The following is a 10,339-nucleotide window of genomic DNA, read 5'->3' on the forward strand; positions in this document are numbered from 1 at the left end:
ATGACTGAAATATATTGATACGTGGGAATCTGCAAAATTAACTAGAAATTGTGTTCCCTAGCTGGAATATTAGTTTTCTGTCTAACGGTAAAGAATGTAAAAGTACTACATGAAACAAAATGTGTAATCCTGACAAAAATGTTACAGATTCACTTGAACACTCTCATACGTACACAAAAACTAATGCAGATGCATGTATTTATTCTGTACATACAGACATACACCTACACATACACAAGTTGGAATTATGCAGCCAGTGTCCCGTGAGAGATATTATTAAATTTCCTCAAGGGTTCCCACCAGGACTACCATGCCTGGTCAGAGCAGACCAGAGCAGGAACCCTAACAGGGCTCATGTTGCTACACAACCATCTTCAGAAAGCTGTCTCCTCCATGACTGGAGGGACCGAGGGTGTCAGTTACTTGGCTCCTTCTACATCTGGGTCAAATCAAGTTCAACAACAGATGCTTCTTACAATCCTTAACACAGCGTGTTTTGACATGACACTAGGGAATTGACTTGATTTGAACATTTGTATGGTCCTCAATGTGCTGAGTGAATCATAAGACTAAAGGATTGCCAGCACCATTAAAAACACACAAAGCAAATTCAAAATGCATGGCTGTCAATCCAAAATAAAGCTGTTTTTCATCATTCCTCTATTTTCTTAAGGGAGAAAAGAGAGGGTCTGACATCAGTGATTCTTATAGTCTCCTGCACAGCATATTTTGTAAAAGAAAATGTTAGAAATTCCTTCCTGTGATTAAAGATTCAGATAACAGCAAAGCAAATGACATGTTGATGTTTTGGCTGACATCCATCTGGTTTTGACATGGGAAAATATTAACTAAACACTGACTAAAAATTTAAATCCTTCAAGATTAAACATGCAAAGTGCACCTGCCAACACTGGCCCTGTCCAAATTAATCTGCTTTTCAACAGGGGTAATGTAATATGCCAACTCTGAACAGCTGGAGGCAGATTTAATTCATTTGATATTTGTTATCCTTCCATGTTCTACAGACTATAAACTACAGTCACATGGTAGCCAAAACATGGCTGAAACTCTGCCGGTCTCCATGTGTAGTGGGAAAGACATCCGCCGACATTTAACCTGACAAAGGGTCTGGAGATTTAGTGAACTCAACCTGACTTTCCCTCTAAAAACAGGCTGGGCCTTGCCTGTAAGGATTGTGTCTTTGTGTTTATTGTTTGCTTGAAAAAAATGATCTTCTTTTACAGTTAGGAAATTACTAAGTAGTCCAACAGTAGTTGGGTAAAACTAACACACCCAAACTTGTCCAGATCTCAAATACAGTACTAATAAATACATGCTGCAAACAGGTAATTATGGTCTAGTTATTGAGCAACACCTTGCTCTTCCCCCGTTCTCCCTCTCAGGGGAGTAACAAAGGAGTAGGAAAGAGAGGTAACATGATATAGATGGATAATGTGCGTCTACTATTGCACTCAGACAGTGTGTAACACAACATCCCCCCCCTCTTTAGCTTAAAACCAATGCTCTGGAAGTACACTCACATAGGCACCGCATTGCAATAAATTTTTCTGCAACTGTTACTGTTCAAATAGCACTTTCTGTCTGTCAGCCTCTGTTCGCATTCAAAAAGATCATGATTGCCCGAGTCCATACACCTTCATGTCTACATGGAACAAGTAACATGTATTGAGAAAATGAAGCTGTAACATGAGGAGGCGAGATTGACAATCACCTTTTCTCAAGTGTTTCACTGCTCCTGTTAAGTCTTTGATATTCCTGTGTAAAAGCCACTTCACTCTGTGTTGCTCCATGTATCTAATTTGTTCTCCTTTACCCTACAGATTATGATTTTGGGGTGGAGTTTTAAAAAACACAGTGTGAAACACGGCCTCTCATTTGTTGTTTCTGTGTAAACCATTTCTATGTACTCTGAGGACAAAAGATATTGGTGATTTCCCATGTTTGCAGAGGAGGTAAGAAAATCAGTCAGTGATTTGACTATAATTATTAATACTCAAATTTCAACACTGCTTTGATTAAATAAATTAAAATCACTGATTAACCTAAGGTGGATTCATTCATGCTATACCAACAAGGGTACAATATCTTTTGACCTTAGCCAAAAATATTTGTTTTCATTTTCATTTTTTAAGGAATTTTCCATTTTAGATACAATTATTTCTGAGCTGCTCTTGTCTCTGACACCGTCTCTTTACACTGTTTTTGAAGTCCTTAGTAACTTAATGTTTTGATTCCTGTAAGAATTTTAAAACTCACCCCATTACAGTTTAATGCTTCACAATGTCTATTTTTTAGGAACACTATGCAACTTTACCTCTCTCATTCACAGCAGTGGCTATCCAATTTCCCCATGTGCTTTGATACTGACACACACACAGCATGCACTGCCTGAATGACACACACAAACAACCTACCTCCATGGCTAATGCGGCTGTCTGCTGGTCGTAGTGATTCAGTAGGTTGGGCATAAAGGTGGTGTTGTAAGGCAGATCCTGGCACATTCTCAGTCTGATGGGCTCACAAGTAAACTCACTGTGGCTCTCGATGGCCTCCATATGAATGGAGAGAGTGGGTGTAACCAGCGAGAATAGTAGTAGGAAGATAGAGATGAGGAGGAGAGAAAAACAGACAGGATCTGGCTCTCTGCGGTAGACTGGTGTAGTTTTTGAAAACCAGTCTTTCATACATCCTCTTCCAACAGGTGCTTGCATCTTAGAGTCCGGCATTTCTCCACAGGGGTTCAGACTGATGACTTTATCATCACCCAAAAAACCATTAGATAGCCTTGGAAAAATGCAGAGGTTGATTTTAAAGCCTCTCAACATTAGAAGCAATTGTGTCCATTTTTAGGGTCAGTGGTGGTGGAAAAGCAAGGAATCCACTAGGTAGGTACACTCTGGAAATGTACCCTGAACAGTGCATGTGATGGAGTACCAGTTCATCTGTAGACCATGAATGGATCTGCTCTTTGTGTCAGTCTTCATATTCAAAAGCCATTGCAGGATTTCCTTTTCTTGCAGTGTGTCTCAGAAGGTGCCTTTAAATGCACACCTAATTGTTTCTCATTAAAATAAAATAATTTAAAAAAACCTTACATGTTTTCTCTCCACCTCCTGGTACTCCGCTGATCAAAGACAGATTTCCCTTGCTCCATCCCCAAAATGAGAGCATGTCCCCGAGATAATAGTTCCACCATCAGTTGTCTCCTGGAAGTCTTCAGTGGGTAGTGTACATCTATTCCTTCCACGTTGTTTTTGTCTCCTCTCACTCTTGCTGCTTCAAGTAATGTTTCGAAGAATCACCTGAGATCAAGCCCAAAAGATGCCATTATCCTCAAAATGATTTTGCTGATTCCTCTGCAAGACACAGAATAGACTTTCACTTCAGTTGCCACACTGGAGTGGATTCAACAAGCAGGTCCTGCAGGTTTAAAAACACAAACAAAGGCCTAATGGTCAAACAAGCAGAGTGGGCTTGCTAGAGTAATGGTGTACTGTATCTGGTTTGGTCTCTGACCAGCCACACCCTGGTCTCTATACAAGTCAGAATTAAAAAAATCTGATGAAATCTACACTAGCCTGTTCGGTTGTCATGACAGACTTAAAAAAAAACCCTGTGATCAATAGACTAAATTGACCAACACTGTCAAATAATCCACCTCTGTTTATCGTTGTGTCAATGGGGTTATGCACAGTTCATGCTGCAGACTGATGAAAACATTTTCAAAGCAAACCACGAAAACTAGTGCATGTTTGAAGCCGTTAATGTGGACGCTACACCTGCGGACGATCAGACACTCCCCCGCTCTCATGTTTGTGTGAGGTTGGCTGGGCAACAGTAGCGCTCCCCTGCGATGTTTCACACTCCTCGACTCGGTGTCTTTAAGGTTGACTACACAGCGAACTTAAGAAACAGGCTTGGGTAAAGAAAAAGAGAAAAAACGGGCGTTCAATTATTAAGTTTTAATTTACACCTGCGTCAAACTGTTCTCAGTCGACCGTTAGATACAAGCTGAGTTGCAGTAACACTGGTAGCTGGTTAGCTAGCATTAACATTATTAAAATGATACCGTTAAATTTTGCTGGACACCTCGTTGACCGGTGGATGGTTAATTCTACCGTTACAGGTCACAGCCCTTCGCGTTAGCTCTCTTCTGCTCGCCAGGAGGAAAACCTGGCCAGTTTTAGAAAGCACAAACCTTTAAAAGGCAGGCTTTAGTGAGGCGTCTTCGCTCTACCGAGGCAAGAACCACACACGATGACACGCCAGGATCACGCAGGACGGAGCGTATCAATCTTGGGAGCCGTATGTGTTTGTCACCGCAGTGTCTTCATCCCAAAAGCGCGCTGTTTGTGCTTATTATTCAGTGTCGAAGTCCTGCCTAGCATGTCGATAATAATGAATTACATAAATTCTACAGTTTCCGTCCAACATTACAATTATAATTGCTTTACCTTGTGTGAAGAATAACGAGCGGTTAGGGCGCTCCTCGTCTCCGCCGGCTTCGTTCACTGCAGCACTTGGTTTTTCCACTGTTTGCAGCTGGTTCCGTGCAGCGTGCAGCCGAGACATCGTGACCGCGGATTCAGCGTGGCCGCGCAGAGACACGAGAAAACCGGACGATGCATGCTGTTGTATACATACAATTTTTTTTTTTTTTTTTTTTTTTTACAAATGTACAACAACATTAATAGACACATGATATGTGGCTAGAGCTCTAGGAAATACACACGTTTAGTAACCCAAAGTCAGATATGCTTTTAAGTGTCCTGGATGCATGTGGTGTTTTTGATTGTTTTTTTCGAGGTAAAAGGGGCTGGTACGGAATTTTTTTGTGAGTGATAATGACTATATCCACCTTGATTTGTCAGGCAAAACTGAAAAGGGGAAAACAACTACAGGTAACATTAACAAAAATCTTTATTAAAATTCTACATTATATACTGCTACAAAACCATAAAGGAAATCATGAAATGCACAGTACAACCACATTTGTCAAATTTTAACAAAGCAGGCAAACTATATTACAAAATACACACCTTTAACATCTCTTAGAGAGTTTACAGTTAGGCTGGATCAGTGGGAAAGATGAATGATGGCACTTGTTTTGTCCTATCAGGCTGACCTACTCAATTTATTTAAAGAGCTTAAATTTACCTTGTTTTGAAACAAACAACCACCAAAGGCTTTCATTTAGTCCCTCAATTAGGTTCAATGATAATAAGTCTTACAGCAGAAAGAGGGACTCAACCATATTTTAAGGTTTGTATTAAATTATTTTAATTCAAATCAATTTCAAGAAAATAACATGCTCATTTTTATCAGTGATTTTATTGGTAATAAAAGTGATAATGAATACCCTTTGTCAAATCAGTGATTTGCTAATGTTATTTTAAATGGAAAATATTTTAAATAAAAATATGAGTTGTGGCAAATTTATAAATCGACTACATTCAACAAAAACCTTAGATATGGGACATCTATTATCTCACAACAAAAAATGTTCCCAAGAGCCAAATGATATGGCACTCATTTATTTCATAAAGCCTTTAGTGTCTGACAATGCTAACTATTCATTAAAACATCATGTCATATGACTTTGCTTGAGTTCTGTTTATTTCCCCTGATACAACAATAAGCTTGTCTGAGCTCATATCCATCTTGGGATTTCAAATGCAAATTTTAAGAGTCTGGGGTGCAACATTAACATCCTACTGACTGAAACAGACACACAGACTTGTTGTGATTGTATCAGTCAACACTATGTCAATATTTATCCCTTACATTGTCAGGATTAGTACTGCGTGCTATGATTCCCTTCCACACGATTTAGCACGCCACTAGATTAACTGTTTCATGGCTGATCTGATCTGATCTGATCCTCTCTGTTGTTGAGTTGTGGGGGGTCTGTGCTGGCCCACATACTGGTTTAACCTCTTAATATGACCCCACTTGACATTCACCCTACATACAGAGGCACTCAGTTCATACACAGCTATGCTGCAGTTCAGTTTATTTTAAATTCAGGGGGTTCAGAGCATCTTTCTTAAGCATTCTTTAAATATCCCCACTACACTGCTTTTTAGTAATCTAAACTGTCAATGATGGGACCTATTGTAAATCTGGGTCTGCATTTCCAATTTGTGACCTAAGGTTCTTAATTGAGTTGTCATTTTATCAATGCATATGTCTTAATAGAGGCAAAAGCAACAAAAAAATTATATAAAACCATTTTAAATACATTGGTTTGATTAAGTTTAAGTCCTAACTTTTCAGATACCTTTTCAAATTGTTTGTGTTTTCTCTCTGAAGCATATTTTTCTGAAAGTCAATAATTCTAGTATGGGGCTAACAAATAATAATGTGATCAGAGAAAAGTAAAACATTAAAATGAACAAAATCATAAAAAAACAAAACATAATATGTAGTACTGTTGCTATATCTGGGGCATGTTCATCTAGCCAATTGTTTTTTCCACAAGAGTGAGCCACAGTGGAAACCAATGAACATGTCACTAACTGCAGTTGTCCTTACAATTTTCTACTAATATAAACCACTTTCAAGAAGTGCAATTTAGTGTGTCTACTTTAGTTTGAAGCCAAACTACAGCTAGCATGAAACATAATTATTTCTGTGCATTAAACTAGTATTTTGGCAAACATTGATGAGTATGGTTGCGTCTCAAATGAAATTAAGTGGTTTATAATCTGGACAAACAGTGAAATATTATACACAGGAACAATAAAATAGATTTTGCTGAAATGTGAAACGAGTTTACACAAGCTAAAATAATCCTAAATTCAGCTAAAATATACATATTTTTGAAAGGTATAAAAATGCACTTTCTTCATAAACAAAGGTTTCTTCATACTGAAAGACATGCTTAGCACTGGTACTACTACCAAACAGTCAAGTAGGGATAGTGATGAGACTGAAAGGATCAGTAATATACAGTGGCCCTGAGAGCTCAATGCAGTGCAACTTATGAAAACACTTTAAAATACACAAACGTGCTGCAAATTCAAAAAACACAACGGTGTGCATCCCAACCGCAGGAAACACCTCCATTGTGTTGTAGGACTGAATTGGCAGCGTGTTTGTTTATTTGCATGTGTTGTGATTTTTTTGCAGTGCATTTGTTGTCAAATTCATAAAGATGTTTTCTGAATTTGCGGCACGTTGAGCTCTCAGGGCCACCATAGTAATATCTTACTGTAGCTTCCACACATATATATGCACACTGTATCCCAATATCTGCACAAAAGGAATGCACCTGCGAAACGTATGTGAGTTTTTTATGCGTCACTGTGAATTAATTTATCACTGATAGGTTTCTTAGTCTCTTAAAATGGATTCCACTCCTGTTCCACAGAGACACTCACCTAGCTGACTGCAGGGCAAGATCTACTAGTCTGAATACAGGTGCAGTGATGCCTTTGCAATTTAGCTGTACTTGTCTACATGGAGTGGTGTCCTTCCTGCTTTTTGTTCAGTTAGGCGTCAGGGTTCATGCGCTGTCCAATTAGACGTCGGCTGTGGGGAGAGCACTCAGCCTCTTCCTCCAACTGGAAGAAAGAAAGAAAGGACAAGGAATGAAGAAATTAGTGTGTCAGTCTGTGTTATCATGAGCAAGTGAATGAGGGTGTTTGGATTTTCTTTTGACTTAAAGAAACTGAGTGAGTAGATGTCTGTGGATAAGTTGCATGTGTGTTTGACTAAGACTAAGTGTGTGTATGCACATCTGAGTCAGACAGAAATTCAGACACACACCACAGTTGCATCCCTGAAGCATACCCACCCAACCCCACACAAAGACACACACACCTGCTCTTTGATGTAGCTGTTCCCACAGGGTGCCAGCCCTCTGAGAGCCAATCCAACGATGAAGCACCACACAGACAGTCCGACCTCAACCGCTGCCAGCACAGTACAAGGGACCCACAGCGCAAGGGTGGTGTCCTGAGAGATGGCAAGTGGTGGAAATGAGGAAGAGAAAGAAATAAAGTAACACTACAAGGTTTCTCCTGTGATGTGAGGTCTATGGGCAGAGGGATAGAGGGATAGAATGAGGTAGAACTTTTTTTTTTTTTTAAAGAGAGGGAAATGCAAGAAGAAAATTTAGACTCACATAAATTCTTGTTGTATCAAATGGGCATTGGGCAGTGATAGGTGACCGAGCATTGATGGGCACCTGTGTGTCATTGCATCCCACCATCAAGCCCTGCCCATTGTGGGCAACAGTGACACTAATGGCCAAGATGAGACCAGTGCAGCATGACGCTGAGAGCAGGGTGTTCAGGAATGATGCAGTTAGAAGTCCTATTTGCTGGAGAATCAGAGACAACCTCATATAAAAACCAACCATTGAGCAGACACAGAATGAATGACTGAAGTGATCATATCAATGGTTGAAAATAAATTAAATTCTTACCAGTTTTAATACATGAAGGTTCCTTGACACCACAATAGCAATAATCCCGGTGACAATGCTCTGCAAGATTCAAATGACAAGATGATTGTTTCAGTTTAGTGCTAATTTGGCATAGACTATATTTTCTAACTTGTCTATTTGTTTTGTCTGTAAAATCTTGTATAGAGTGCATTTCAAGGAAAGGTGACATCATCATCAACAACTGGCAGGTTATCTAATACCTCAATGTAATGAGGCCTGCCCTAGAGCAACTACATTTGATAAACCAGTTCCCTTTTAATGGGCAAGTTTAGTCTTGATTGCTGACAAAAATACACAACACTATTACTGAGCTAAAGGAGCACATTACCTGTGATACCAGAACAAAGACAGTCACTGATATGAATGTGAAGATCAGTTTGTTTCATGGAACATCAATTTCAAAGTAAAATTCAGACCAAGATTGCTTGGCTTTAAAAAGTACTACAAACCTTGAGTGTCTTGGTGCACAGTTTCCTCATCTGAACTGCTAAGATGACTTCAAAACATAGTGTGAATATATAAACTATTGACTCACCAGCAGGCCAGAGGTGACAGAGATGATGTTGGCTACAGTGTATTCAGTGGTGATATGCTGGCTGGGTTTGGAAATGTGGCGGAGAACACTGCCATGGACAATAGCTCCAAGAATGAAGTTAATATGGCCGACCAGGATGAGAGTTAACCCCTTTTTCATCAGCCTCCTTGGCCCTTTGTCCTTATCTGGATGACAGAAATACAGGAAACATGTAATACATGCATGATACATGATGCAACATATTGTACACAAAGCAAAGCAAAAAACAGTTTCTGCTTGCACAACACTACACATTCATTCAGTGTTATGGCCTGACTTATACTGGTTTTCTAAGGAAAATAGTGTTATCGGTATGTGACAGTTTAAAAAAATCTAATAATGATGTCTCAGCCGATGGTTTTTTTTTTTAACAGACTTTGCTTTTGCTTTTTTGGTTTTTTTTTAGATTCATACTAAGATTAACATTATAGAGTTAATATATTGTTAACTTGCTAGTACTCACCTCAAACCTAACTTAGCATTTCTACACTGCAATTTCTCGTTACTTATTGGCCGACCTGTACACCTGCCATATCACCTGGTGTATGTGCAATAAGCTATACTGGCGTGGTTGATTTATCCATCTAGCTCTGTACTGTGCGTCTGATGCAGTGTGATGTTATAGGCCAAGATTCACATCAGCTAAATTAAATTCTGAAGGACTCGATTCCCTACAGAACATTTACTATATTTATGCATGCATACATTTATGTGCGTACATGTAAGAGTTACAGCATTTGCATACAAAGGCTACACTCTGAGTGACTCATAGAGATGGAGGAGTTAGCGTGGGCATAAATTATTCTTTTAAAACGAAGTGATCTCTTTTCTTGTCAGTCTGAATGTTAGCAGCTCATTTTCTCTGAGGATAAGATACCAGCATAATCTTTTACACATGCACTTGTATCACATGTGCAAAGTTTTAAAAATGAAACCGTGTCATCCTACCTCCAGGCCTGTGGTCAGTTACACCCGTGGAGGGAAAACAATGTCGGACATATAAGTTATGATATTACTTATGTGAGGTGTTCAGCAGTTATATATATATGCCATCAGACAACCACTCACCAAACGTGCACATCTCTCTGCTACGACAGATGTTTCCTGCGAATGAATATCCGTAATTTTCGAACAACAGAGGACGAAACTTGAGACCTCTCAGACGTTCCTCTGTCCACTTCCTGTATGACGTCACGATACTCACCTGTGAATTACCTGTGACTTGCTGGACGCTCAGGGGCGCAACAGACATTTGAGATTTATAATAAGCTTATTTATTCTCAGAACACTGA

At 39.4% G+C, this 10,339-nt stretch overlaps 2 protein-coding genes across 3 annotated transcripts in view; both read right to left on the reverse strand.

The window, feature by feature from the left end:
* LOC130168039 (frizzled-3-like) overlaps positions 1 to 4,677 on the reverse strand; it is a 29,877-nt gene extending 25,200 nt beyond the window's left edge. The window contains exons 1-2 of one of the 2 annotated variants that reach the window (XM_056374626.1): positions 4,476 to 4,677; positions 2,436 to 3,377 (exon numbers count right to left, since the gene is read on the reverse strand). In XM_056374626.1, coding sequence (XP_056230601.1) covers positions 2,436 to 2,846 — 411 coding nt within the window. In that variant the 5' untranslated portion in view covers positions 2,847 to 3,377; positions 4,476 to 4,677. Of the gene's footprint in view, positions 1 to 2,435; positions 3,442 to 4,475 lie in introns of both variants that reach the window. The other variant, XM_056374617.1, reaches the window with a different exon arrangement.
* Positions 4,678 to 4,923: 246 nt separating this feature from the next.
* On the reverse strand, positions 4,924 to 10,231 carry LOC130168054 (keratinocyte-associated protein 3). The gene is made up of 6 exons (XM_056374637.1): positions 10,116 to 10,231; positions 9,009 to 9,193; positions 8,453 to 8,512; positions 8,150 to 8,347; positions 7,846 to 7,980; positions 4,924 to 7,586 (listed from the first exon to the last, which is right to left on the reverse strand). Exons 1-6 carry the CDS (start codon positions 10,126 to 10,128, stop codon positions 7,515 to 7,517), a joined length of 663 nt encoding a protein of 220 aa, XP_056230612.1. The 5' UTR covers positions 10,129 to 10,231; the 3' UTR covers positions 4,924 to 7,514.
* Positions 10,232 to 10,339: the final 108 nt, after the last annotated feature.

The sequence above is a fragment of the Seriola aureovittata genome, chromosome 1 (genome assembly GCF_021018895.1).
Source record: "Seriola aureovittata isolate HTS-2021-v1 ecotype China chromosome 1, ASM2101889v1, whole genome shotgun sequence".
Classification (NCBI taxonomy): Eukaryota; Metazoa; Chordata; class Actinopteri; order Carangiformes; family Carangidae; genus Seriola; species Seriola aureovittata.